This window comes from Bactrocera neohumeralis, chromosome 3 (genome assembly GCF_024586455.1).
Source record: "Bactrocera neohumeralis isolate Rockhampton chromosome 3, APGP_CSIRO_Bneo_wtdbg2-racon-allhic-juicebox.fasta_v2, whole genome shotgun sequence".
Classification (NCBI taxonomy): domain Eukaryota; kingdom Metazoa; phylum Arthropoda; class Insecta; order Diptera; family Tephritidae; genus Bactrocera; species Bactrocera neohumeralis.
The window spans coordinates 584,371-611,193 of NC_065920.1; the positions used below are offsets into that span (position 1 = coordinate 584,371).

At 32.3% G+C, this 26,823-nt stretch overlaps 8 protein-coding genes across 17 annotated transcripts; 4 read left to right on the forward strand and 4 right to left on the reverse strand.

Annotated features, from left to right (window-relative positions):
• Nucleotides 1–26: 26 nt before the first annotated feature.
• Nucleotides 27–1,267, forward strand: LOC126753414 (uncharacterized). The gene is made up of 3 exons (XM_050464824.1): nt 27–623; nt 678–915; nt 974–1,267. Exons 1-3 carry the CDS (start codon nt 247–249, stop codon nt 1,121–1,123), a joined length of 765 nt encoding a protein of 254 aa, XP_050320781.1. The 5' UTR covers nt 27–246; the 3' UTR covers nt 1,124–1,267.
• Nucleotides 1,268–1,293: 26 nt separating this feature from the next.
• LOC126753416 (uncharacterized) lies at nt 1,294–2,424 on the reverse strand. 3 transcript variants are annotated; one of them, XM_050464827.1, is made up of 3 exons: nt 2,221–2,419; nt 1,709–2,167; nt 1,294–1,647 (listed from the first exon to the last, which is right to left on the reverse strand). In XM_050464827.1, the coding sequence occupies exons 1-3, from the start codon at nt 2,282–2,284 to the stop codon at nt 1,514–1,516; spliced, it is 657 nt and encodes a 218-aa protein (XP_050320784.1). In that variant the 5' UTR covers nt 2,285–2,419; the 3' UTR covers nt 1,294–1,513. The 3 variants fall into 3 exon arrangements, with proteins under 3 accessions (XP_050320784.1, XP_050320786.1, XP_050320785.1); XM_050464829.1 differs by having other exon boundaries at nt 1,500–1,665; nt 2,221–2,424; XM_050464828.1 differs by having other exon boundaries at nt 1,500–1,647; nt 2,228–2,422.
• A 995-nt stretch (nt 2,425–3,419) lies between these two features.
• LOC126753409 (tudor and KH domain-containing protein homolog) lies at nt 3,420–7,635 on the forward strand. Of its 5 annotated transcripts, none has more exons than XM_050464813.1 (7): nt 3,420–3,496; nt 4,992–5,322; nt 5,406–5,688; nt 5,817–6,370; nt 6,427–6,533; nt 6,598–6,720; nt 6,785–7,635. In XM_050464813.1, exons 2-7 carry the CDS (start codon nt 5,030–5,032, stop codon nt 7,138–7,140), a joined length of 1,716 nt encoding a protein of 571 aa, XP_050320770.1. In that variant the 5' UTR covers nt 3,420–3,496; nt 4,992–5,029; the 3' UTR covers nt 7,141–7,635. The 5 variants fall into 5 exon arrangements, with proteins under 5 accessions (XP_050320770.1, XP_050320773.1, XP_050320771.1 ...); XM_050464816.1 differs by having other exon boundaries at nt 3,443–3,486; XM_050464814.1 differs by lacking the exon at nt 3,420–3,496 and adding an exon at nt 3,539–3,862.
• Nucleotides 7,636–8,533: 898 nt separating this feature from the next.
• Nucleotides 8,534–13,235, reverse strand: LOC126753413 (serine/threonine-protein phosphatase PP2A). Of its 3 annotated transcripts, none has more exons than XM_050464823.1 (5): nt 12,612–13,235; nt 12,293–12,524; nt 9,908–10,471; nt 9,646–9,836; nt 8,534–9,041 (listed from the first exon to the last, which is right to left on the reverse strand). In XM_050464823.1, the coding sequence occupies exons 2-5, from the start codon at nt 12,392–12,394 to the stop codon at nt 8,969–8,971; spliced, it is 930 nt and encodes a 309-aa protein (XP_050320780.1). In that variant the 5' UTR covers nt 12,395–12,524; nt 12,612–13,235; the 3' UTR covers nt 8,534–8,968. The 3 variants fall into 3 exon arrangements, with proteins under 3 accessions (XP_050320780.1, XP_050320778.1, XP_050320779.1); XM_050464821.1 differs by having other exon boundaries at nt 12,605–13,235; XM_050464822.1 differs by having other exon boundaries at nt 12,293–12,550; nt 12,605–13,235.
• Nucleotides 13,236–13,497: 262 nt separating this feature from the next.
• On the forward strand, nt 13,498–15,883 carry LOC126753411 (ubiA prenyltransferase domain-containing protein 1 homolog). 2 transcript variants are annotated; one of them, XM_050464819.1, is made up of 4 exons: nt 13,498–13,942; nt 14,035–14,098; nt 14,160–14,683; nt 14,972–15,883. In XM_050464819.1, exons 3-4 carry the CDS (start codon nt 14,165–14,167, stop codon nt 15,608–15,610), a joined length of 1,158 nt encoding a protein of 385 aa, XP_050320776.1. In that variant the 5' UTR covers nt 13,498–13,942; nt 14,035–14,098; nt 14,160–14,164; the 3' UTR covers nt 15,611–15,883. The 2 variants fall into 2 exon arrangements, with proteins under 2 accessions (XP_050320776.1, XP_050320777.1); XM_050464820.1 differs by having other exon boundaries at nt 14,038–14,098.
• Nucleotides 15,884–17,065: 1,182 nt separating this feature from the next.
• LOC126752805 (probable cytochrome P450 303a1) lies at nt 17,066–18,924 on the reverse strand. The gene has a single exon (XM_050463790.1). It carries the CDS (start codon nt 18,569–18,571, stop codon nt 17,066–17,068), a length of 1,506 nt encoding a protein of 501 aa, XP_050319747.1. The 5' UTR covers nt 18,572–18,924.
• Nucleotides 18,925–22,009: 3,085 nt separating this feature from the next.
• LOC126752305 (uncharacterized) lies at nt 22,010–22,576 on the forward strand (the record flags this gene model as incomplete). The annotated part of the gene is made up of 1 exon (XM_050463014.1): nt 22,010–22,576. A coding segment is annotated over one exon (486 nt), but the record flags the coding sequence as incomplete, so codon positions are not given.
• A 126-nt stretch (nt 22,577–22,702) lies between these two features.
• Nucleotides 22,703–26,360, reverse strand: LOC126752304 (A-kinase anchor protein 10, mitochondrial). Its single transcript, XM_050463013.1, has 3 exons — nt 26,181–26,360; nt 25,904–26,122; nt 22,703–25,832 (listed from the first exon to the last, which is right to left on the reverse strand). Exons 1-3 carry the CDS (start codon nt 26,206–26,208, stop codon nt 23,911–23,913), a joined length of 2,169 nt encoding a protein of 722 aa, XP_050318970.1. The 5' UTR covers nt 26,209–26,360; the 3' UTR covers nt 22,703–23,910.
• Between the last annotated feature and the right edge of the window lie 463 nt (nt 26,361–26,823).

Below are 26,823 nucleotides of genomic sequence, written 5' to 3' on the forward strand. Positions count from 1 at the left end.
CTTATTTATTCACTATTTTACTCTTAATGTTGCCCATGCGTTGAAACAAGTCATTGAAATATCAAAGTTGAATGTGAATAACATTAAATCTGGCATCCACATCATTATTTATGTTAATTTTGATATGTAATTAAATATATTTATACTATAGGCTTTATAAAAGAAAGAGGAAATACTTACCGTTCTCTGCAATATAGTTCCCTATAACATCTTTCCGTGTTTCCATATATTCGCTCTTTTGACGAAATGCAGGACCTTAACACTCCTGTGCCTTCTTCACTGGGCGTACCTGCTGTGCGTTTCGATGTAAATAAAGAATTTCAAAATCGCAGTTTGCCTCCTGATCGTGATAGTTCCATTGCAAGACTTCAACGTAAGTCATGGATACGTTCTAATAATGAAAGGCGGTCAAATCGGGAAGCACTTACGACTTTACTATCATCTCATGGTGATAACTCCAATGATTGTATAGAGAGGTTGTTGGCTGAAGAAATATCATATCGGGATTTGGCGTCACTCTCATGCTCCGATTTACAATTGATGGGTTTCAAAGACTCCAAAGAACGTCAGGAGCTAATAACGTTTTTTTCAGAACTACCAAATCAGGATCCAACGTATAAAGAGCAAGTAAAATTGTATAATTAATTATTTCATTATTTTGTAAAAACAATTTTTAGAATATGTGAATTGCCTGAAGCAAAGACATATAATCGTGAAATTTTGGGCAAGGCTATTGACCATTTGGACAACATGCGTTCAGCTCTATCCGCTATCAACTATAAATTGAAGATTTTGCCTCCGGATGACATAATCGTAGGAGAAAAAAGTTTTGCGAGTCGTTTTGTGCTGGAATCACTAGCAGAGTTAAAGGCCGTAACTTTTGAAATCGATAAAGAGATTGACGACTTAACTAAGGTGTTGAAGCTCATTTAGTTGTCAGTTTTTCGAATTATAATTTTGTTTGTTGTAATAGATTCAACTGGACAAATGTTATAGGCAGTTGGCTGACGTTAATGTTAAAAGACGTGGCTACAGTTCTTTTGGTATTTGGGCATTAATTTGCACGATGGCAGCGGTCGGAGTCTGTGCCTCATTTTACATTCCCAAACTGATCAGAAATTAAAGAATCATATTTTTTACAGAATTTACATACTCATGATTATATATGTATTTCATGAATTTCAAAATTGATTTATTACATTTCCTTATATAAAATTATATGTACACATATACATATATTATTATATACATATGTATACATATAGTATATTACAGTTTAATTCATTTTGCATATTGAAATATCTTTAAACTTTACATTAATTCTAAAGTTCGATATTAATTTAGATAACATATTAATACTAAACTTAATAGAATATGATCAAAGTGTTTAATTGACTTATTTATATTGCACATGGAAATTGGTTACGGCCGAACCATTAGTTTAAAGCATCATTTGCTAACCTAGTGCATATATTGAATCATTTTAGGTGAGCTGTGAAAAAATTTTCCAAAACTAAGTTTTATTTTTATTCTCTTCTTCCAAAAATGCAAACATTAAGAATGTCCATTCATCAATGTATTGTGGGTATTCCCATGCTGTTGTACAACGAATTAAATCTGATCGGTTCATACAGTGCGGCAATTCACCTTTTTTAAATTAGTAAGCTGAAAATTATTATATTTTGGGGTTGTTCTATAATATACTCACAAGCAACCCGTTGTTTTATTTGGTTCTCTTTGTTATAAGAAGAATATATTTGGTCGAAGAAGTTGATATATTGCGACAACGCCCACGACTGGTAAAAAACTTTATCTGTATTGCCAACTAATTTACTTAACTTTATCAATTGTCGAAGTAATTCTTCTGCATGTTTTGTTATATCTTCGAATATGGTCAGAATTATATTCAGTTTTTCTATATGCTGTTTTAGATCTCTCGGATAAAGTGTTTCCTCGTTTTCCTTAAGGTTACGACTGGATTCCCTAGATTCTAAAGCACGGGTCTTAATAGACTCAATCGATGTACAAATGGCGAAACCTCTTTTTTGAGCTAATTGCCATTTGGAAAAATTACTTTTTTGTTGTGAAATTATATCATCCAAGCGATCTCTGCATGTCTGGACGTTAGGATCTTGCATACACGATTTTCCACGCGTGTTATCCGAAACTGTTTAAAATATATATTAAACAAAATGTTTAATGAAACGTATAAGTACTCACATCTTACAGGGGTTAAATTCTTAATGAGATTTATGTTGTCTTCCTTTCCTGGTGTCAAAGACATAGTTTATTAAAAATCGTGCCAACTGAGCAGAGAACACCAAATATATCCAATGTTTTCCTAAGCAGGCATAGCAAAGGCAGATTCCAAACAAACATAATTAACTTTAAGGTTGTGCACACGGTACGATTGTTGTGTATTTATTACCATATAGACTGTTCGATTTTGTTGTTTATCAAAATGTTAACAAAAACCTAATACCATGTTCAGACCGAAAATTTAAAAGATTAGATTATATTTAAGCATTTCATAACCCAACAGTGTTCTCACTGCCGTTAGAAAGATCAAAAAACAGCTGTTATTGTCATTCAAGAATTCACATCGCTTAATATTTATCAAAAGAAAAGATTGTTATATAGTATTTTGAAATAAAAATACGGCTTTTTTAATGTTTTCCATATAATAGAAATAATGGATGCATTTTTTCATTTGTTAAGTCGATTTTCAGATGAAATTAGATTCATTGCTTTAAAAAAAATTTGTTTGTTTACATTTTTTCCCCTTTGTATTGTCCAAATCAGCTGTGATAATGTAAAACATTTCCAGTGCTGACAAGTAGATTGCGCAAAATCAGAGTCGCACAGAGAGATTTAGCGTGGATGAGTTTCAAATCATTTCAATGAAGTGATTTGGAACTGTCATTTTTGTATGGCGAAATCTTGATAAATTTTTAAGATTAGTGGGATAATCCATTCAACAGCCGAAATCGTGTGATTAAGTATCGGTCTGAACATGGTATAAGCTATAGATAATAATGTATCTATAGCAAGTTACTTGGAAGTGGTAGACCAGTACAGCTGCAATCAATTCATTTTGACTATTAATAATCGAAACGATAACGTAATATATTTTTTAGTTCACATGGTGTTATGCATTCAATACTTGGTAGAAAGCAGCTTATTAATATTATTAATAACTGGGAGAATTGGATTATTAATTTAATCCACAAAATTTGTAATATTTTATGTAACATATCAGTACAATTTATTCTTGAAGAAAGATAACAAATTGAAATTTGCCTAACCAACTACACAATTTGGAATTATCAAATAATCAAAAAGTATGCATCATGATATTGCTTTCGCAATAAAATGTATACAATAGATCATACATTTCAAAAATATTGAAAAAAGTTAAGCCGGCAGCTTTGGTTCTGGTTGACACAATCAAATGTTGACATTCATTAAATTCGTGTCTCAATTTTGGTAATATTAGGTATTAAATGTTAAAGAAAATAATAATTTGATCATTTATTAAAATACTTACTATAAATAATATAACAACCCTCAATATTGAATTAATTGAAAATAATCTCTATGCGTATATGTGTGTGTTTTGAATTGAAGAGATAGTTATCTGTAGACAGAAGTGACTTCACTTAATATATGTACATAACAGTCGGGTTTAAAATAATGCCATAAATTGAAATTGAAAACATTACAGACATTTAAATTTCAAATTCTTAGAAAAACACCTTGTATCAAAGTGTTTAAAAATGTATGTTAGCTTGTACCGGGAGTGCGGGTGTCATTATATCAAATTGACATCAAAACAACGTGGTCGGATTGTTTCAGTTTGATAGTATGTTAATAAAATAATTAATTTTTTATCAACTTAAAATGGAAAAGTGTATTTAAGAGTAATTTTTTAAACCTTTTTGTTTGTGAAAGTGTCCTCGAAATTAAATATGTACAAGTTTAACGAAATACATACCGCAATCTGTGGATTAGTAGTTCAGTCAAACTGGTTTGAATAAGAGCATGTATGATATGTTTTATACACTATTCCCAATGCAAAGTGATGTACACATTCAAATATTAATATAAGTAGTGTATTCATTATGTGTATTGAGCCAAAAATCCTTTTACCTTTTACTTGGAATATCGAGTGAAGAAATAAGTATATACAATACATAAGTTCATTTAAAGCAGAGCGATCGAAGGAAGTCATTCGTCAAAATTCATAAACGATATCGGGTACATCATTTTGCATAATGAAATCGCAGTTTCCCAAATTAAAAATATTATAAGTCGGTATTCTTACCGTCAAGGTCAATCAACAAAAATCTTTAAATTTTACCCAAAATGTATCTTTTGATAAATAGAATTACACTATATCAATAGCAATTTCACATTATGTCATTTTACTAAATTTAGCGATCTCTCGTTTCGTATACGTAATTTGGTGACGCTTTTTTATTTTTCTTTTGAAATATATACATACATACATATATGAGTATGAACACACACATTCATACTTATATCTACATCTAGAATAAATTTCTCAACAAATTCAAACTTTGAAATATCTAAGGGAGTATGTAGTTTTCTTTCGCCAAATCTGCCTTTATTTGTATAAAATTGATGAATTTCTTGTAGTTCGTGGTATATTGACTTGAATAATAGATAAATTCTAAATATCGGATTTTAGTTGCACTACATGGCATTTTTTTGCAACATAAATTTTACAAACAAATATATAAGTATATATGGATCTGCAGTGTATTTACATACAAAATGTAAACTAAGTGCGCTAGCGTTTTTTAAGTAGTCATGGACTTCCCATATAACAGATAAAAATCCTTTTAAATTATGTATGTATGTTAGATACTGAACCGTAAAATTTGGGAAAAATTTCTTTAGAAAATATTAATATATTTTTTCCAAGTGACAAAGGATGTAAATAATGCAATTTTCAAAAACTTTTTCAGGGTTGAATTTTTTATTTATCTAATACAAAACTTGTAAGATGCTACGTCACAACGGCTTAACTGGTATGCCCATATATAAGTTAATCCTTGGTTTTGGATTATGCACTTTGGGTGGCGCTATGTTATATACCTATTTCAAAAATAGGGATGAAGATAAGGACGTGCCACAACCAAAACCCGTGATAAAACAGAGAAGAAAACCACAAAGGATTGACGAAGAAGTGAAGATCAACTTTGAAATATTAAATGAGCATATACCACTATGTGTGGGTCGTGGAGGATCCAATTTAAAATCCATTGAACAACAGACGAGCACAAAAATACATTTAAGGTAAATGTTATACCTACAAATACTATGTCATCTAAGTAATATATTTTATTATCATTATTCGACATGGATGGACGGACGTGCAGAGACAAAAATGATAAGTACAAGAGCTGTGATATATACGGAACGGCAGAGGGCGTAAAACAAGCTCGCGCATTACTATTAAAAGAAATCGAACGGGCACCAATTGTCAAGGAAGAAATCTTTGTTCCACAAAGTGTATGCGGAAAAATTATGGGACGATGCGGTGAGGCAATGCAAGAAATTTGTCGCATCTCTTTGGCAAAAGTTACTGTGGACTCAGGTAGTGGTCGCAGCGGAGGGGCTATGGATAAAAGGCGCATTCTTCTAACTGGAAACCAGCAACAGGTGCGACAATATACATTTTTAATATTAATATTCTAAATATTTGATTAGATATTAATTAAACAGTTTTATTTCTAAGTGAGACATGTAAATATAATATTTACTTGTTAATTTATCGTAAAAATGTACAGGTAAATATTGCTCGAAAATTGATTGAGGAGAAAATTGAAGAAGATGAAGACCTTAGGCGAGCCGTTGAAGAAGTCGAACATAGACGAGAGCCGCGTCGTTCGCCTTCGAACAGCATCAATTCAAGCATGTATTCTTCGCAAACGTCTTTGAGTTCCTATTTACCTCCACGTGAAAAACTTCTCGCTTCTCGTAATGAGGATAAGCCAATGGAGGTGTATGTATCTGCCATTGCATCACCTTCCAAATTTTGGGTACAAATTATTGGTCCTCAATCAAAGAAACTAGATGATATGGTACAATCAATGACAGAGTACTACAGTGAACCGGAGAATAAAGCCCGTCATCAAATCGTGGAACCATATTTAGGCCAAATTGTAGCAGCCGTATTTAAATATGACGGAAAGTGGTATCGGGCCGAAATTGTGGGTATTTTACCAAATCAGTATAACCCTAACGACGTAGTACTAGACCTTTATTTCGTTGATTACGGCGATAGTGAATATGTATCGCCCCATGAGGTATTTGAATTGCGTACAGATTTTTTGACTTTAAGGTAAGGAAGCCAATTTTCAATGTTTGGCAACTTTTAATGTTATAATAATGTATTAGATTCCAAGCAGTAGAATGTTTCTTAGCTGGTGTTAAGTCTACCATGCTGCAAGATGCAGATACTTGGGATGCGCTATCAATCCAAAAATTTGAGGAACTTACACAAGGCAGGCCAAATTATTTCTTTTTTATTTTACTTTAATTATATATAATTATCTTATGTTCTAACAGTTGCTAATTGGAAGAAACTCATTTCTCGAGCAACAACTTATAAAGAGCGACAAAAGGGTGCATCTGGTGCTGCCCGAGAGAGTTCACCCATACCAGGTGTTGAACTTTTTGATTTGACAGAAGGTAGTCGAAAATTATGCATATTATTCTCAGAATTGTATATTAAGAAAACATGTTCACAATTCAGGTGTGGAAGTCAACATTGGACATATTTTGATTTCACACGGATTTGCCTTGCCTGCCGATGACCTTCCACGCCCACGTTCCCCTTACTATTTAAACCCATCTGCAACTTTTCACCGTAACGAGAACTTGTCAAATGGTAAAAGGAATAAAAGCACTGATGATGAACATTTTCTAGAGGATCAGTATGAAAACATACAAACAAATAACAATTTATATGCAGATAATGCTGATAACAAAATTGGCACATTAATAGACGAACAAGCAGCAGATAATCTAACACCCTTGATGAATAAGAAATCTACTGAAGCGTTGGAAAATAGTAATTTACATATCAAAAATGGAAATTTAAATCGATAAGAGCGGAATCTGTAATGCCGATTTAATTAAGGCATTGATAACTTTTCATGTTGCTACTTCTGTTATAATGTATCATTTAATTTTACATTTAGTGCTTAAGTGGGTGGAAATATGTACATATATAGGTAAATGTTTGAATGTTACAAACATATACATCGACTGGACAATTCCGAAACATATTTTAATAGATGTTATTGCTTCAATATTGTTATTTAGTGCCCCTAACAAGAAATTGCGGGAACCCAATGATTTAAATTTTATGTAGGAATATGGCGTTTTTCTTATTAGTAACTTAAATTGGAAACATATTGTTAAATTTTAACAATACCTATTTAAAATCTCTCTGTGTTGACAACATCTATTTATTTTATTGAGTAGACGAAATTGTCTCAATTAAAATTATCGTACAAATTAAATTTTTGTGTACGTACTACGTATGTTACGTTTGCAATACAGCAAGCTGAAAATATATTTTTTTCTAAGTCAAATACCAAATCGTATTTTTTCTTATACAGAGCAAACTTAAATTTAATATTAAGATTTCATATTCGGATTATTGCGACAAAAGTGGTTTAATACTGATGGTAATCAATAATAAAAAATATACAATTTTCTTGTAAGGAATTTGTATATTTTAGACGTGATAATCGACAATGAAAACATTTTTATTTTTGGGAAGACGATGACTTTAATATACATACAACAATAGCACGTTGTGGCACCGCAATTAAGACTTGTCTGGCTCACTCGGTGGTTTGGCGAATAAAATCCCTACCCTCTATATGACATAAAATAAAACGTTTTCATTTTTATAATACATTTTTATTTTTATTTTTCTGTTTAGCAATAAAATAATAATTATAATAAATTGTTTCTTTTTTCACAATTTAGCAACTTAATTATTATGTTTATAGTTGTGTTTTGTTTAATTTTGTGTTTTCATCGTTTTTTGTATATCATTTATTCTCTATTATTTAATGTTTATATTTTGTTTTGTGTAAAGCCCTACACTCTACAAACTCTTCTTTTATCTTGCGTTCGCTAATCAGTTCAGTTCCTGCTCCAATTGTAATGTATAGGCCGTATTACTGTCACGTCTCATTCCCAGTTAACGACTATGTATGTTAGTTATGTGATTTAGCATCCAATTTCTCTGCTTCATACTTGATAATAAGTTAAATGTGTGACAAGGCTATATCTATGCGCGAATTCTAAAAGTTACATATTTAATAGAAAATTTCAATTTTTATTTACTGCGAAAAATTATTATTATTTATTTGTTTTAAATCGGTTTTATTTATCCGTGGATTTTTAAATAATGGATTTTAATATTATACTTTTTAGCGTTGATCATATCGCGTTAACTGTTAAATTAAATGTAAATCAATTGTAATTCTGTCCCAAAGTTCATTTCTTTTTATTTAACTAAAGTGTGGAAATTGTTTGTTTTGGATTTGCATATACTAAAATTTTCGCATTTGGCTGCATCTTTTTTGTAAGCCTTAAACTAATGCCTACGTTTTAAACATATACTTGTATGGGGTTTTGTGTCGGCTGTTTCTTACACAATAACTTATTAGTACTCCTACTAAGTTGCCAATCGCAGCCGTCCCTCGTCCATAATTATTGCTGCTAAAATCTGGTGTTACCTCCATTTATATACTTTTACATTCACTTCAACTATATTGATTTTACTTATTTATATCTTCTTTCCATGCGATTGGAATTCGATTTTTATAAATAGTTTAGTATTCTTTGTTTTTTCTGCTGTTCTTTTTGCATTTATATAAATGTATGTATAATATATGTAAATGGATGAAGAATTCTCTTATAGGAAATAATCCGGTGTTCTTCGTGTAACGTGAGGTTCACCACGACGAGGTGCTGGGTCAAATTGTAGGCTGTAATAGATGAAGAGAAAGTAATTATATTTTATTCCATGTAAAATAGAATTTAATCTGAAGTATATGAAAAAAGGAGTAGTCTGATACGTTAGATTTTTTATTATTGGTTAAACAATATTAATTTCTTCGACATATTGGGAAATTGTCTACCAATCAATTATACACTTGTTAGTGACCTTTGCTGTTTCTTAAGATAGTTATAGGTTAAGCCTAATACTCTATACAGATGGTAATTACTCAAAGATTGCATGGTCCTCGCGAAGCAACTCGATCTCTTTGCTGTTTTTAAGTTTATTTTCGATCTCATAGAATAAATTTCTATGGCAGACGCCTTAATAGTTCAAAAATCACAAGTAGTGTTGGTGGAGATTCGCAAGATGGAAAAAATCACCCTGCGGTACCATCTGTTAAGATTTTTTTTCTAAACAAATTCTACCACTGCTCTCACTTATCAGATATTTCCTAGACCATCTCTTAAGGAGTGTTAAGATAATAGAATTTTTTAATGAAGGTACATATTTTGATTTCCTAATGAACTAAGGAAACTTTATATAATATTGTTATTAAGGGATGGGGCGATGGTGTGTTCATAGGTACTTACAATGAAAATTTGAGTGAATCATCTAATTCCATTAGGGCCGCTTGATTTCCACAGCGATAGCAATAATTAGGCGCTGAGAATATTGTAACAACGTTGCGATCATGGCACCAATTATATCCTTCCATAACTAACTGATGAGCACGAGATACAAGTGTCAGTCCATTTGTGTTGTTAAACGTTTCCGAAATATCCTATTAATTTTTGTAAAAATATAATCATGTACATATAATCACGTATATAAAAGAAAACATCGCTTATATACCTGACCAAATGTGTAACCGGCACCACGGGGTGAAATGCCCCAACCACCCCTATCATCGGGGTCGGACCACAGTAAATCGCACATGGGACCCTCATGCGGCACTTCTTGAAGTCTATCCAATGCACGAATATGGTCCAAGCTATCAATAGATGGGCTAAGCCCTCCATGTAAACAAAATATTTGACCATCGACTAATGCCGTTAGTGGTAAGTAATCAAACAAGTCGGTAAAATATTTCCAAACGTTCGCATTGCCATATTTTCGCAAACATTCATCATAGAATCCATAAACTTGAGTAATTTGTCGCGATTCGTGGTTGCCGCGTAGAATCGTTATTCTCTCACGATAACGAACTTTTAACGCCACCAACAATGTGACGGTTTCTACTGAATAGTAACCACGATCAACATAATCACCCATAAACAAATAATTAGTGTCAGGAGATTTGCCACCTATCCGGAATAATTCCATCAAATCATGAAACTGTCCATGGACATCACCACATACTGTGACCGGACATTTTACCTCCTGAACATTAGATTCCTTGGAAAGAATCTCCTTCGCCTGCAAATCAAATTAAAATAAACTTGCATTAATTATTATTATTTTCATTTATATACTATATTAAAATAAAGAGTATAAGAAATGTTTCTTATTTCCAAGCGAAATGTCATTTTTAAATACATACTTATGTATATTGCAATAACATTGGTATTAGATAACTAAAATTGATCCACTAGAATATTTCTTGGCATATATCAAGGTCAAGCAATTGTAAAATAAATAATAAATCTTACAAGTTTAATTTGCTCAGCATTTTCATTATAAACATTTTAATTCATAAATATTCTGAGCAAATCAAATTTTAGCCAAGTTCCGCTAGAAACACAGAAATGTATTTTATTAAGAAATAAGTACATTTGTAATATTTACAGTATATTCCTTATCATATACATATAATATCATATAAGCATGTATGTATGTATTGCAATTTTAACATCAAAATCATTTTTTTTATCTCAGACTTTAAAAAGTTGTTTAAATGACGGTTCCTATCATTTGTTTTTGAAAAAACTCATAGTGTACTTCGGACATGTAAAATATGTATTCTTTTTTTACATAGGATTCTTCATACTTGGCTTAACATCTAAGTAGTTACACCAGCAAATAGATGGAGAACGTTAAACGAAGTTCCTTTCAAAACAAATTATTAATCCTTCATAATGCACATAAATAATACATGGTAGAAAACTATAAATATACCTACATTGTATCTACATACATATGTATACATATACATACGGAAGTTTGCGAGGAACAGTATTTTTATATGCATAGTGTTTAATCTTTTTGGAGGAAATGCATTTTTCAATGTTAAAATCAAAGTTTTAGTTGAATATTAACAAAGAATGCAACACCTACGAAACAATAAATTTTTGATGTTTGATTTAATGAATTATGACTAAAAGCCTTACATGGTATTAATTAGGTATATGTATGTACCTATAGTTAGAAAAAAAAGGACCAAAGAGAGAAATGATTATATTTTTAGTTGGTACTCATTTTACCCATATTGATGGAGTTTCTTAAATCATTATTTAAAAAATTTCTTAACTTTTTTTAAAACTTTTACATTTTACGAAATTGTGCGTTGCATGCAGTCCACATAACCTCAAACATGTTCCACAACAATTATATTATCCCTTAACATATTCAAGCAATTAACTAAGTAGTATCTGTGTACATAAAACAGCATATGGCAAAATTTTCTATTTTTAAATTTGCGCTGTGATTTCAGAGAAACACGGTTAGGCCATCTAGGCTATATTACATCGCATTACTTCACTCTAATTGAAAAAATAATAATAATAAATAGTTTCCGTATTGGGAATGTCTAATTCAATCAAAAATTATATTCTATAAGATATGTACAAACATATCTTATAAGACTTAGTTTTCCCAAATTATAAACAATCTACTATTTTTTTAACTATTATAGCATTATATTAATTATTAAATTCATTTGATTCTATCCTTCATCATCATCTAATATCTTAACTTTCGGTTTACATTCTGCTATCGCTTGTCATCCCTTTCACACCACTGCTTGCATCCCGGACTTTTATATTCTAATTATTTTCAAGATGGCTGACGCACTAACGAAACAGTTGCGTGAACGAGCAAGCAGTAATTCCAACAAACATAACTATGCACAAATAAATACGACAGACAAGAACAGGTAGCATGTATGATTTGTAGGAATTGATTTAAATGTTTTGTATGTTAACCTGATCGGAAAACTTAACGGCGGCACACTAGTATTAATTTTTTCGTCCAAATTTCCTTCGACGCATTTCCTAACAAATCACTTTCATCCAGACATACCTTATCACACAAGGTTCGCACTTGCGTTTCCGTCAATTGATTGCATTCGTTCAACTGCTCAATCCATTGATCCAGATCTTTTGTTGTTGCTTTATCCTCCATCGCAGTCGAAGAGGAGGAAAAAGTCTCGTCAATCTTCGTGGATTCAATTTTGACGGCTTTTGATTTACACGAACCAAACAAAAAATTGGATTGAATTTACAAAATATTTCTGGCGTGACGTATGTCGTGGCTATTTAAATAAAATCAAATTTAAAACTTTTATTTTTCACTTTTAGAATACAAATTTTAACCAATATATTAGACACTAACTTCTCACTTGGACTCTTAACTCAACCGCACGAATGAAAAATAACCGATGACTGACTGTCTAAACGAAATAAATGCACGACCGACACGCACTATCCAATGTAGCAGCACAATTCGAAAAGACCGAGCTGCTTCTTCGCTCCTTCTTTTCACTCTTTCTCGCTTGCTTTCCACAATCTCGCAAATATGTGGAATCGTTTTCCAACTCTACAACGAATCCACTCGTGTTTTACGACAAATTATGTGATGATTCAATTAACTACTTGAGACCACAACTCCAAAAATGCATTTACTAGATGTCAGATTTAATCAGTTGTATTTATTTGTTTTTCTTTAGTACTAAATAAACAGCATTTTTATGATCTCAATTTAATTTCTCACTTTTTTAGAAACACTGTATAGAAATTAGCTCTTTTCTCTTCAAAGGCCTTCATTTGCCATAAATCAATTTTTGGACCTTGCTAAAGTTCGTTATAAATTTTTACAAGATCACACTTTAGTTTGTAAAATGTGAATTGTTAATTTTCAACTTCAAAATTTTATTCCGATTGCAGTAAAATTTTTCCTAGGATGGATGAAATGCGTTTAAGTATTAAATTGGCGAACTGATGATTGAGAAGATCCCATCGATGCGAGCTCACAATTTGTCAGCATTGCCAGTTTGAGATATTTTATGGCTTTATTATTAAAGGTATTTTTCTGACTGATTTAAAAACGATATTTATCTATTATAACTAGAAAATATGTGTGGTAAAATTACTATATTATCTTTTGTAAATACATGTTTGTTTTTCAAAATGTAATTGTAAACATTTGAAGCTGTGGCAATAAATGTATCTCTCTTTTCTCCTCACTTCTTGGTGGGGTACATTCAATCGGTTCACAGGTGACGTGGGGCAGAGAACGTCTAATTGTGGGATTGATTAGAAGAAGCAGAAAAGAGAAATTTACGAACAGGTGAAATACATAAGAATCGTGAAAGATTAACTAATAAATTTCTTCTTAAAAATTTGTAAAAAAAAATTATAATATACTCTTCAGAAATTTAGTCTTTTAATTATAATCTATTCTAATAATTGGATTGTTTACACATATTCGTACGAGACTTTTATTATACCTAATGCGTGAAGATACTTCACACCTGGAAACCAATTTTAATATCATACCCAATTGAAAAACGGAAATTGTCTGTATAACAATGCCAGAGTATTTGCATGAGAACAGAATATATTTACTGATTTTTAAACAATATCATTTGTTCTAAAGGCCAAAAGCTCACATTAGCTGTAACACCTATATGTACCAAAAATTGGGTCTATATAAGGCGTTTCGAATGGAAAGGTACATAAGCAACGCAACAGGCATTTTAAAAATATACAACAAACTTAAGAAAATTGTCTTTATTTGTTAACAAATTATTATTTTTTCTACAGTAGTTAAGGGCCATTACCTGCAAATTTTGTTTAACGAAATCGATCAACAAAAGGCGAGCAAAATGTAAGTATTACAATAGTTTTACATCAGTTTAGTACAACAGCTTATACAATTTTAATTTCAGAAAGAATGGCTTCTGCCGCTGATCTCAAGGAAAAGGAAAATGGCACTGAAAATAAATACATTAAACATGTGAATATATCTGATGAATTGGAATATCAGCATAAATTAATAAACGATGCTTCTAATGTAACCAATCAACATTCAGGAAATGGATTTTCACTTACAGAAAATAAATGCAAAACAAAAACTCATCAACTTAATGGAACAACCTCATATACACATACCACTTCAAGCAAAGGCACATCCACTGGCACATTCATGAAATTGAAAACATACTTACATGCATTGCGTCCATGGTCATTATCTGGCAGTTTGGTACCAACATTGATGGGGTCTGCGCTGGCTTACCGTTCTCAATGGGCCGCTGATTTTAGTCTTATAACATTTTTTTTAACTGCCTTCACAGTAGTTACTGTGCATTGCGCCGGCAATGTAGTGAATACTTACTTCGATTTCGTTAAGGGTATTGACAAACAGAAAGCCGACGACCGAACTCTCGTTGACCACATTCTCACAAAGGATGAAGTAAGTAAAAGTTTTGCACTATCCTTGCTTCCTTTTTCTGAAAAAGCTACCGAAGGAACACATCCTTCAGGCAAAAAAAGTGACAAAGAAGCAAATTTATAACCGCACCTATAAGTTATTTAAAAAAATTGGATTTGCTCGGAATCTCTTATTTATCTTCATTTCAAAATTTATTACCGCTTCTTTAGAACATTATAAAATTCGTCCTTTTGCCTACTGCTGCAGCGTTCTATGAAATTGAAAATCAAGTAGTATTCTTTAATTTTTTACATGTCTAATTTTTTTTAGGTAGTTTCCCTGGGAGCCATTTTATACATGGCTGGTTGCGGTGGATTCATTTGTTTATCCTTTCTTAGTCCAGCGAAAATGGAGCACCTAGCATTAATTTATTTTGGCGGCTTATCATCTAGCTTTCTTTACACTGGTGGAATCGGTTTCAAATACATCGCTCTCGGAGATGTTGTTATATTAATACTTTTCGGACCACTTTCAGTATTGTTCGCATATATGTCACAAACAGGTCATGTGGATTGGACCGCTATTTATTATGCTCTTCCTTTGGCACTCAATGCGGAGGCAATATTACACAGTAATAACACGCGAGATGTTGAAAATGATCGTAAAGCTGGAATCGTAACGTTAGCAATACTTATTGGACGTACAGCATCGCACGTCCTATATGCTTTGCTTCTCTTCACACCCTACAGTGTATTTGTTGTATATGGCCTGAAATACTCGCTTTGGTTTTTATTGCCGCTCGTGACAGTACCACAGGCATTTCAGATCGAGAAACGTTTTCGTAACGAACATACCATGAGTGCTGTTCCGCGACAAACAGCTAAATTAAATTTCTTTTTCGGTATACTCTATGTGGTAGCAATATGTTGTGCTAGACAATTACCCGATTTCAGTTATCGCAAACATTAGTGTGTTCAAATTGTTTATAAGTAGTAGCGAAAAATTGTATTAATTTACAAGTCAAATTGAAGTTTATTAAATAAAATAAATTTAATGACTACATACAATGATGCAGAATATGCAAGACTTCCACAAAATAATTTATATGAAACCATAGAGGAGCTAAAACAAATACTACAATGAAAACTGACTGTACAAAAAAATTTTTGTAATAATTAGAAGCAAATATTATTAACTTTCTATAAAAATGAGAACATGAAAGTACACCTTTCACAAATAGAATCTGAAGTTTTATTTATTATAATAAGCCGAACGAAGATTTATAAAACGATTAAATTATTAAGGTAGCTTATGATGGAAATAGGGAATTTTTCGTAAGCGTTATAAAGAAATATAATGTATATGTATAACATGTGCACGAAACAAAATTAAATGAGTATTGATTTCTAATTTTTGATATCGAGATTTTTTGCAGTTATAATCACAATTCAGCACTTTAATCTGAAGTACCTCATTGACTTCAGAATTTGGAAATTGTGCCTGTTTCCAATTGAGCACAATAAAAAATTGGCAATAAACGTCGCGTATCCCATAAATATTTTTATGTTTAAGCGTAAAAACATATTTTTACCAAAAACAGTTGACAGTTGTTAATGCCAAATTTTAGCAGTTTTTTCATTTATTATGAACAAGGAAATGTACTATCAGTAATTTTAGCGAATTTAAAAATATACTCATACGATTTGCATGCTATGCGATTCTTGAACTCTTCAATTCATATTAACAATGTTTTTTTTTATGATTTGGTAATCTCATAATTTTAAAATTTTATGTAATATATTTAATTAATAAAAGTGCTTTAAAGAGGAGGACAAATGAAAAGTTGGTTTTTATTTCATACTAGTATGTATCCGACCTCGCGTTGCTGCGGGATGATATATGTACGTTAAATACTATTATAATAAACTATTTAATATAGTGGTAACATTATTTACGAATAAAAGCGAAACCGTTATTGCCGATTTAAGAATCCAAATAGAGTTTACATTTTTTGTTTTACTCAAAATATATATAACATGAATGTATGTCTGGACATACTTATACGGTGTTCTGGGAACGCCAAACGGTATGGTTTGCAGTTTCTTTAAGATTTAGTCTGCTTTATTTTTAGTTCAAATAAGTTTTAAATTAAACTTTTATTTTTAAAACACTATCTATTAGTATAGACAAGATAACAAAGTGAATATTGTGAATTTTAAAGTAAAAGCATGCCACAACCATCACCTACTTTTCGATGAGTTGAATTCGTCTTAAAACTGATAATGAACATTCATACATACGTACTAAAAATAGTTTTAGTTAGTTAAATATATTGCAGATATTCATAATATGACATTACTTTGTGTGTAAATGTGAGTATAGACATGAATGTATACATATACATATATGTAAAGGGTGTTAGTTTTAGTCATGTTGTCTAGGGACAATATAAGCTCTAAAGGGTTTCACTGCAGCTGTTGCCCCATCTAAGGGCTCATCATCAGGCATTTCTCCCTGTAGTGGCAGAAAGCGAAAGTGTTGAAGGACCGTCGTTATGAACACAAACAGGTTCTGCCTACCCAATATGTCACCCATGCAACGGTGTCGTCCGAATCCAAAAGGATTGTAGGCCTCCGGGATTTTTAATTTACCATCCATTAAATAACGTTCTGGGTCAAACTTACTTGGGTTAGGGAAATCATGCGAATTCATCAGCATACCTCGAAAACAAGCGATTACCATAGTATCCTTCGGAATAGTGAAGCCGCTCAGTCGTGTGTCACGCAGTGCTCGATGAGGGATACCAAAGGTATTACCCATAAACATACGTACAGCTTCCAAAACGATAGATTCACAATATGGTAATTTTGCTCGATCACCCCATTCCGGTAAACGATCGACGCCAATTATTTCCTTTATTTCTGCAAAAGCCTTTTCTTGTATTTCTGGATTGCGGACCATATGTAAAAAGGCGAAACCCAAACTTTTGTTGGTGGTTTCCGAGCCGGCTAAGAACATATCAAGGCACACAGCTAGTAGTTGCTCTTCACTGAAAAATTCGCCTCGTTTGGGATTGTCGAATTCACGCAAATAACTGTCCATCAAATCGCGAGGCATGTCATAGTTTCCGTATGTTTTGCGGTGATTTTCAACTTCTCTACGTAAAAATGTATAAATCCGTTGATGGCTTTCTACGAATGCATTGTAGCCCGAATAATTTGGTGCGATAAACCTAATAAATGGGAAATGACTGAACAGCGCCCCTACCATGTCCACGTTTTGAAATAGTTCAAAAAACATGGTCAGTAGATCGGTTATTTCTTCACTTTTGCGGTCGTAGCGTTTACTAGCCATCATGGACCACAGTGTATTTAATACATTCACTTTGAACAAATCATGCATGGAGACTTCGGCTTGTTTACCACCCTGTTCGCTAACGATTTCCCTCAATTCTTCCAACAAAAACGAGGCTTCATGTTGAATAATATTCACCATTCCAGCACGCGAAAAACCGAAGTCTTTAAGATGTCGCAATATGAAACGACGTTGATCCACCCATAAGTCCTCGTCCGTCACCAATATGCCTTTCTTCGAATTAAATGTTCTCATTCTATAGAATATACCATCGGGTTTGCCATCTAGATCCTCGTTAGTCATCATCTCGTTTATGGTATCACTATAATATGCAATCACAACTTTGTCCCTGCCGATCTTTAGACCATATAATCCATACGGATTTATATAGTACTTGGCTAATTCGTCAACAACTTTGCAAAACATTCCACATTTTAATCTTAATTCGGAGATCTGCAGGGCGCAACCGACAATTGGATACCATTTTGGTCCAGGTGGAAACTTCGGGGGTTTCTTAACATCCCACAGAAGAAAGAGTAAAACGAGTACGCTAAAAAATATAACGGTATAAAACATTAAACGTTTTCAAGAGCGCGCAAACTCTGATGCTTAATTATTTATATTTTTCCGCTTTGGCTTTGCACTTCCGGGCAAAGAAATCACAAACAGCTTTCACTTTTTTACAACAGTTCGTTTGTGGATTTCACTTCGCGGCGTCGCTACAAACCAACACTCGCACGAAACTGTTGCAAAGACTTTCTGTTGCAGTTGCAATTCGTTTTTACCCCGTATCGCTGGCGCTAAGTATTCCGCATCTAACCTAGTCTGTGAGTTTTAAATAACTGAAGTTGTCCCGACTGTTGCGTCATAATTTATAGTGGGTCAGGCGAACAAAATCTACGTAATGCAAGTGTGATCACATGTGTCCGTACAAGCATATATGTATGCATATGTAAGTAAGGTGATTTAAAATTTCGCGGGCTTAAAATTTAAATTTAAAAAATTCTTATACTTTCACAACATGTAGCAGACGACTATCATACATTTGTTCCCCTAACGGCTGTTTTAATAAGCTTTAAAATAAATAAATTATATACTATATGTACATATGTGTATATTTTTCAATTTCACAAAATATTAGTTTAGGGTCGTCTCCTTTACCAATTTTATACGAAAAAGTTAGTTATAAAATAAGATCCGTTTTATAAAAAAAATGTATTTCTAAACCATAAAATAATTAAATTTACTTTCGCTTTTAAAAAATAATTGAATCACCACATTCGCTCGCCTTACTACAATCCCAATTGTTGCTTGTACACAGCACAACATTTGCGAACCCTCTCAAGTGCAGAGGCATGCAGCATATATTCATGAGCATCTCAAATTATAACGGTTTTACCTACCTTTAACACAGCTATTCGAAATGAATAAATCAAAAACTCTACAAAAAGGTGGCAATAAATACATATGCAAATCTAATACGGAAATGGACATACATACATACATATGCATATTTCTATTCGAATAGTGCTTTAGAGGTTCAGCGCAAATCACGTTTATGTAATCCACAATTCGTACTTGTTTTCCAATATCAATCCGCGTTGTGCGTATACATACTTACGTACACCGGAATGGATGTATTTAAATACATATCTTCACTTATACACAATCCGTGAATACGTAACTAAGTAAGCGTTTGTTTTTATATTTTATTAATTTTTGTATGAAACTGGTTCCGCTCTTTCAGGACTAGCATAGTTTTGACTAAAACAGGATAGTTGTCCGTCGCCCGCATATTTATCGCCATCTGGCTTGCATGAACAACTGGTATTAATGTAAAACAGTGTGCGTACCTAACGATTTTGAACGAATTTTCTTCAAATATCTTTTTTTTAAGTTTAAAATCTTCCAAGATAGAGGACAGGATTATTTGTGAAAAAGCGTGTTTTCATTTTTAAATCGCACGCTTTTAAAGCAGGTGGTCAAATATTGTTTAAGCTTTGAAAACGATAATTATTGCATTGAACTGCGCCTAGTCGACACATATTTCCAAAATGTTGAAGTAAGTGGCTTTTGTGTTGAAGGAGCAACGTGTGGCCGAGAAAGCGTGCCCTTGGGATGTGGATAACCTTTGCGATAAATATTTGTTGTTATTTGGTGTTTTAATATGTTTAAAATATATACATATACGAGGTTGCACTGTGAATTCATCAAATACATTTATTTGTATATATGTACACATCGTGTTGAAAAAGTGTAAAAAATAAAATACATACACACTGCGTAAATTACAGTTTTTTTGCAAATTCCCGAGAATACATTATACAAAGGATTAAAGCTATTTTACCGTAGGATATTAAAGATCTAGTATTTGATATGGATGAAAATAATTCAGATTTCTATGTGGCGATGGCGTTAAAAATAAGTTTAAATCAAAACAAATATGACTATAAACGTATAAACATTATAAACATATTAAAAACAAATTTTAAGGACTAACAAAGTTTATTTTAGGTTACATTTAAATTTTAAGCGGACAGTCATCAAACATCGTATTTTTACTTCAAAACATATAGGAAGGGCTAAGTTCGAGTGTAACAGTAACATTTGTAATTTTATACTCTCGCAATTTTCAAGGCTCAAAGTCTGACAAATATTTTAGGGTGTAGACAAGATTTTAGTATTGATTATTCGACGTGACCGTGATTACAAACATTTTGTCATCTTGTTTACTTTGACTGTATGACTTAGACTCACTTAATTTCATTACTGTAAAGTCTCGTGTCTGAGATATTTATTAGAGCTCTTCGTATTCGACTAATCGTCTAACCGGGTCAACCGGTTAGGGAATAATTGGAATAATAATATTTGGTTTGCAGAATTCAGATAATCGTAAGTCTTCGACTATTAGATAAACCGCTCGTTTTGGGCTATCCAGTTAAACGTTCCTTGTCGACTATTCGAATAGTAAGTGTAACACTTTTATAAATTTTTCTACGTATATGTATAAATTTATAGAAAATTTGCGGTGTACGCATGATTAAATTATAAAAGGTTATGCCGACAAAGCTGCTTGGATTTAAAAAAATTTTCATTTCACAGTTACGACTATTCGAATAGTATTAATCGAGCGGTTACAAACCGGATATTCGAATAAGCGGGTTTCAGATATATGTGAAAAAATTCAACCAAGGTGTATGAGGATGAGAGCTAACCGTTCCCACGTAACCGGAACGGACCGGATTTTTATCGGTCCAAGGGCTGTCGGCACCATGCTTCGAAATTACTTCCGGATTTTCTGCTACAACAATACAAGAGCGCATACCAGGAAAAGTTCTTTCCAGATGATTGGAAATATTTATAAGGGAATATGGGGTCTAGAGCGATTTCATTCATATTCAATGCTAAACCACATTTTGTTTCAAAAAATATAATGCAAATGTAATTCATGAACCGATTTCAATCATTTTCGCAATTGAACTACATATATTACATACATTTAATATCAAATACATACATTCATTTGATTTTGTTAAGATATCTTCCATACTAACCGATGTATAAAGCCAACCGGAAGTTCGAAATTCTTATGTTAAGCACATTATTTTATTCATTTAGGCTTGATTTATACATTGTAAAGTGAATGAATCAGATGGAATACAAAATTTTATATATATAGGGGGAGTATGCATGGTTGATGTCCGGTTTCGTTCTTTTTCACACTTTAATATAAAGATACCAATATAATGTTAAGCATCACACAAACTAAACCAAAGATGTTCCTCCTTATCTGTAAAAAAATTTTTTATACATTTTCAATTGACGTCATTTTGTGGGCGCGGCAAAAGTCCGATTTCGACCATTTGTGATGCCAACCCCCCATAGTACCAAAGAATACGGATATCAAGTTTGAATAATATATGTATATATCAAGACAAATGTGAAATTTTAATACTACATATATATATATAAAATTTAACTCACAATTATATAATTTACAATATTTTGCTATTTTTTAGACTTATTTTACTTATGGCCATGGGTTTAGGTGCTATGTATATGGTACACTTGCTTGCTCAGGACTACAACAAAATTCGGCAGCCGGTCGCTGCTGCCGCTCGAGCAATTGTAAGTGCTAGCAATCTGAGAACTCGAGCGAAGCGAGATATTTATGAAAATGTTACAAACACAACTACTCTCAATATTGACTGGAAAATAATTTTGTCACGAGATCCATTTGAATGCCTGCAATCGCTGATATGCCAACTAATGTCGGGCGCAGACACTCATTCTCTTGAGGCCAAGTTGTTAATGGAATTTCTCGAAAAAACGGTAGTCTCGGCCCCAGTGGAAGTTCGATTTGCCTTTAGTAGAGGATTAACCTTGCATGGTTCAACCGAAACTTGCTACAATGTATATCCATTCTGCATATATTCTGCAAAAACTATGTTAAGAGTTTTAAGATGGTTTGCGAAGTCGCCGATTGAAGACAACCCTTAATTTAAGTTACAAAGAAAGGAAAATCAATACCGAAAGTATATTTCTAAACGATTTCATCAATACTTTCTTGTTGAAGTAAATACATACATACAATAATATACTTTGAAAATCAAATTGAAAAAATATATGCATTCCGTTTAACTCTTATTTATATTTTAGTATGTATTAGAGCCTTCCACTTATAGTGTTTTAAAAGTCTTGAAACAATTCTCATGCCATATCTCGATTTTTCTTAGTTTATTCCAGTTTTTTTCGATATTGGTGTATATGTACATATGTATATCAAAATAATTTTTGAGGTTTTTTATTTTTTTTATTACATTTTAATTGTGCTTAAATTGAAGATAGCTTACGTTCTATATGTATGCACAGTTTTACTTCATATATATCGGACAAATTTTAAAGCTCAGCCATACAGCCTCTTTTTTTGCGGGATTACAATTAGTTTTAAAGCACTGCAAATATGTTAGTAACAAAATATTATGTTATATGCATGTATGTATGTAGGTAAAATATGTCTTGACCAAACATAAACCACAACGCTTGTTGAGGTATTTTTGTAGGATTAATGTAGAATAGTTTAAATGACTTATTAAGTCGATTTAAAATTTTTGGGGAAATAATTCTTGAAAAAACTAGATGTAATACAATTCCCATGAAATACAAAGCAATTATCCAAAGTAAAAATCGTACAACGTTAAGTTTTGTCGACTATTTTTTCGAATATACATATTTATAAGAAAAAATATTATAATAATAATAAAAATGTTAATAGCTAAAATTGATCAATTTATTTGAGACAATAGTTTTGTTGATTGTTTTGTGCGATTACAACAAAAATCATAATAACTATATTTATTACATGGTTTTTATGGCTAACTCATATACTAATTATGCAGTTTGTAGATCAGAAAATTACAAATTTTTACTGATATAAATAAAAATTAATACAATAAAAACATGAGTATATTATTGGCTTGGTATAAATATGAAAAAACAGCCTAATTTATAACTTTAAATTATATATGTAAACAACTACAAAATGTCATTTTGCTCTTTACATTCCACAAATATTTAAGATTAACTTTACTTTGTTACATCTTATACGTTTGTTCAACATTACATATACTTATATATGTTGTTCCATGTGAATTTTTACTGTTATATTACATAAAATTTTTATGATCTTCTGAATTATTGAAACATAAGCTCATGTAATTCATATATATACTTACGAATATAGTGTCTCTACAAATTTCTATTGATTGACAACATACTCTGTGAGATATTCCCTTTACAAGTTTTGACTAGTCAATCATTAATCGAGATTTAAAAGCACTTAAAAGTGCAAGTAAGAACTCCAAATATTTCTTTAAAGTAAGTGAACTTAAAGTGCACAAAGTAAATACAATGTTCTAGTATTTGTCTTCGTTCTTGTTGTTATAAGCTGGTGTGGAATTTATTGGATCATGTCCTAGAGTTACACTTGTCACATCCTTAATTATCATTTCTGCTACTTGCCATGCAATTTCTTCTTGAACCTTTTCTTCTGGCAAATGAACCAATTTTCTCATCGCGTTTTTAATCCTGTTGCCACTCAGTCTTAGTGGCCAATTTGGCTTACTACCACTCGCCGTCTCACCTCCTACATCATCAACTGCCTCGAAATCACGTTCATAACGACCTAATTCGTTAATGTGACCAAATTTAAGAGCTACTCCATCTACTGATTGCGATCGACGCCATAATAAGTTTGGATTTATTAAATTACGTGCATCAATATGCAAAGCAGAACCAGTCGCTTGTTGAATACTTTTTATTCTTGTTTGTGGCAATTTGTTACCGTCCATCGCCAATAAAGTGTTGTGTCTGAAAACTTCACGCCTACTTCCATCACTACAATCTGAAAGTGTTTTTCGATGTAGTGCTTTACTAAAACGACCACCAGCTGCAGCAGAAGACGTTACTTTGTCGTCATCCGTTGTTCTTGTGGAAACATTCATTTCACGTATTTTGAATTTAAGCTCATTTAAGTAGTTCTGAAATAGTTGCGATTTTAGGAAGTCTTGAAAATATTTACGCTCTAAATATACCGCCACCAACTGTAAAGCTAAATCAAAACAATACGCCACTTGATCAGCAGCGCAAATACGTTCTTCAACTTGACTTCGGAGCCGATCTGATAACCAAAAACGATCCTCGGATTGTAGAGAGAAAAATTTTTCATATATTATCATCGCGTCGCCTTGAGCTTCTAACTGACCAGTGTTTGGAATGTTTGATTTATCTGTTATCTGAACAGTGACATTTTCGGTATCTCTGTCGGCAACTATGTAACTTTTGCGATAATTTATGGCTGATGTCCAGAAGACAAGACATTCACGTTCATTGTGTTGTTCAAGAAATTCCATGAAGAAGAACAATGTAGCTTCACTATAAAGAATATCATATATGGACAACTCCGGATTACCATTTTCTATCAATTCAACACTGTATTTGGCGTAAAAAGGGCTCTGCAAAAATTCATTTAAATACACTCTTTCTAAATGATCCAAAACATAACGTTGTGCTTCAACGAAGCAAGTTGCCGTAATAGTAGGCGTGGATTCAATTTTCGATTGATTTGGTGAAGAAGCTTCTTTTTTAATTTCAGCTCGTTGACATACAATTAAAGATATGTCAGACAAAATATCGACAGGTAATGAGATAAACTGATTTGCGTCCACAATTAAATATTTTTGATATATTGCAATTGCATCATTGACACTAGCGGGATTTATACATTTTTGAGTACCAATTGGAGCACTGGATACATCAGAGCACAGCTTTTTTTCACCGTCTTCACATAAGCAATCGGAATTTTTCTCCTTCAAATTTCTTGTACGATTACTATTTTTAGTAACTGTAAGCGTGTTTTCTGCACTTTGATATATTTGCTTATTAGTTTCGGCATAGATTTGACTTTTTTCATCATCTGTGAGCGGCTGGCGCATAGATAAATCGAAAAAGCTTTTTAATTCAGGTACTTTATCATCATCTTGAGTACATGTAGCGTGTATTTCTTCCTTATGTCCTAAATCTATTCGAGACGGTGTTTTACAGTCCTTATATTTCTGCAACACTTTCTTACTTCCTATTGTTCCTCGCTCATCACTCTGTTGTTCTGCACTTAAGTGACCAAGTGCAGCAGTTTTAAAATTTTCAGTATCGAGGTAAAATTTTAAGAAAGGGAGTGCATTCATAGTGTCCAAAAATTGTACAAAATAGGTTAGGCAATTTGGATCACTTACTATTGACGAAATTGACATCGCCAGACGAGATTTATATTGAAAAATATCTGCGAGGGCAATACACGTATAGAAACATAATTTTTATTTCTGGCATAATTTATATATAGTATATATTTACCATCATTTGAAATCATACTGCTTCCCCAAGAAATTTCAATTCCAACACTTGCGTCGACTTCAGCACCTATTTGCGATAGTATTTCGTCGCAAAAACTGGAAGAAGAATGTAATGAGTGCCGTTTATTTTCGAAATCACTGTGGCCTAATCCACTTTCTGTTAGATCGCCACATGATTTTCCAAAAGGGACATCTGTCCCCATTGCTTGGCGGCGCAATCCTATAAAATTGGTAATACTTAATGAAAAACTATTATTAAGTGTGCATATTTATGCTACCTTTTCGCTTCTTAAAATATTTCAGCATTTTAAAATGCTCTATCTATATCCATTCATCATCCAATTAATCAGAATTTTTAACTCGTTTTTTGTCTGCGAATCTTGTAATCATCTGTAATTTCCACTGCCTTCTTCTTTTGTATAAATTTCTCCAAGTTTGTTTTCATCACCTTAAACGTCAACCAATTTCATTCATTCAAGAGTATTCAACAAAAATCAGGAGAAAGAGATTTACACAGATGTACGGAGAGAAACCGTTCATAATATGTGGTCTAGATAGTGAAATTTATCTAAAAAAAAAAAAAACAACAATTGTGTTCGTGTAAAAGAATATTTATTTGGAATAGACTTACGATTTTAGTGAAAAGTTGCTTGCTTATTGCTGTTCTTTCAGATTGCTAAGCAAATCGTGCTAGAGCCAAGTAGCTCGACTATCCTTAACTCCAATACATAGAAAGAATTAACACAAAATAGATAATAATAATTCCTACACGTAAAAAAGGGACGAGCGAGGTTCTAACCTGTAAACTTTGTTAACAGTTTAAGAAATTTATTTAAACTTACCAAGATTCAACAATATGAGGTTTTCGTTTTCACAAAAACAATAATTCCCAAGTTAAATTTTAATTGCTTGTTCTCTAAA

Coding starts and splice junctions, on each gene's coding strand:
- LOC126753414 (XM_050464824.1), top strand. CDS start 247: ATGCAGGACCTTAACACTCCTGTGCCTTCTTCACTGGGCGTACCTGCT. Junction 624..677: donor CAGGATCCAACGTATAAAGA/GCAAGTAAAATT, acceptor AACAATTTTTAG/AATATGTGAATTGCCTGAAG. Junction 916..973: donor AGATTGACGACTTAACTAAG/GTGTTGAAGCTC, acceptor TTGTTGTAATAG/ATTCAACTGGACAAATGTTA.
- LOC126753416 (XM_050464827.1), bottom strand. CDS start 2,284: ATGTCTTTGACACCAGGAAAGGAAGACAACATAAATCTCATTAAGAAT. Junction 2,168..2,220: donor GAATTTAACCCCTGTAAGAT/GTGAGTACTTAT, acceptor TATTTTAAACAG/TTTCGGATAACACGCGTGGA. Junction 1,648..1,708: donor AATAAAACAACGGGTTGCTT/GTGAGTATATTA, acceptor AATTTAAAAAAG/GTGAATTGCCGCACTGTATG.
- LOC126753409 (XM_050464813.1), top strand. CDS start 5,030: ATGCTACGTCACAACGGCTTAACTGGTATGCCCATATATAAGTTAATC. Junction 5,689..5,816: donor TAACTGGAAACCAGCAACAG/GTGCGACAATAT, acceptor AAAAATGTACAG/GTAAATATTGCTCGAAAATT. Junction 6,534..6,597: donor ATTTGAGGAACTTACACAAG/GCAGGCCAAATT, acceptor ATGTTCTAACAG/TTGCTAATTGGAAGAAACTC.
- LOC126753413 (XM_050464823.1), bottom strand. CDS start 12,394: ATGGAGGATAAAGCAACAACAAAAGATCTGGATCAATGGATTGAGCAG. Junction 9,837..9,907: donor CCGGTTACACATTTGGTCAG/GTATATAAGCGA, acceptor AAAAATTAATAG/GATATTTCGGAAACGTTTAA. Junction 9,042..9,645: donor GATTCACTCAAATTTTCATT/GTAAGTACCTAT, acceptor CATCTATTACAG/CCTACAATTTGACCCAGCAC.
- LOC126753411 (XM_050464819.1), top strand. CDS start 14,165: ATGGCTTCTGCCGCTGATCTCAAGGAAAAGGAAAATGGCACTGAAAAT. Junction 14,684..14,971: donor ACATTCTCACAAAGGATGAA/GTAAGTAAAAGT, acceptor AATTTTTTTTAG/GTAGTTTCCCTGGGAGCCAT.
- LOC126752805 (XM_050463790.1), bottom strand. CDS start 18,571: ATGTTTTATACCGTTATATTTTTTAGCGTACTCGTTTTACTCTTTCTT.
- LOC126752304 (XM_050463013.1), bottom strand. CDS start 26,208: ATGCTGAAATATTTTAAGAAGCGAAAAG. Junction 26,123..26,180: donor ATATTTTAAGAAGCGAAAAG/GTAGCATAAATA, acceptor CCAATTTTATAG/GATTGCGCCGCCAAGCAATG. Junction 25,833..25,903: donor CAGTATGATTTCAAATGATG/GTAAATATATAC, acceptor TTGCCCTCGCAG/ATATTTTTCAATATAAATCT.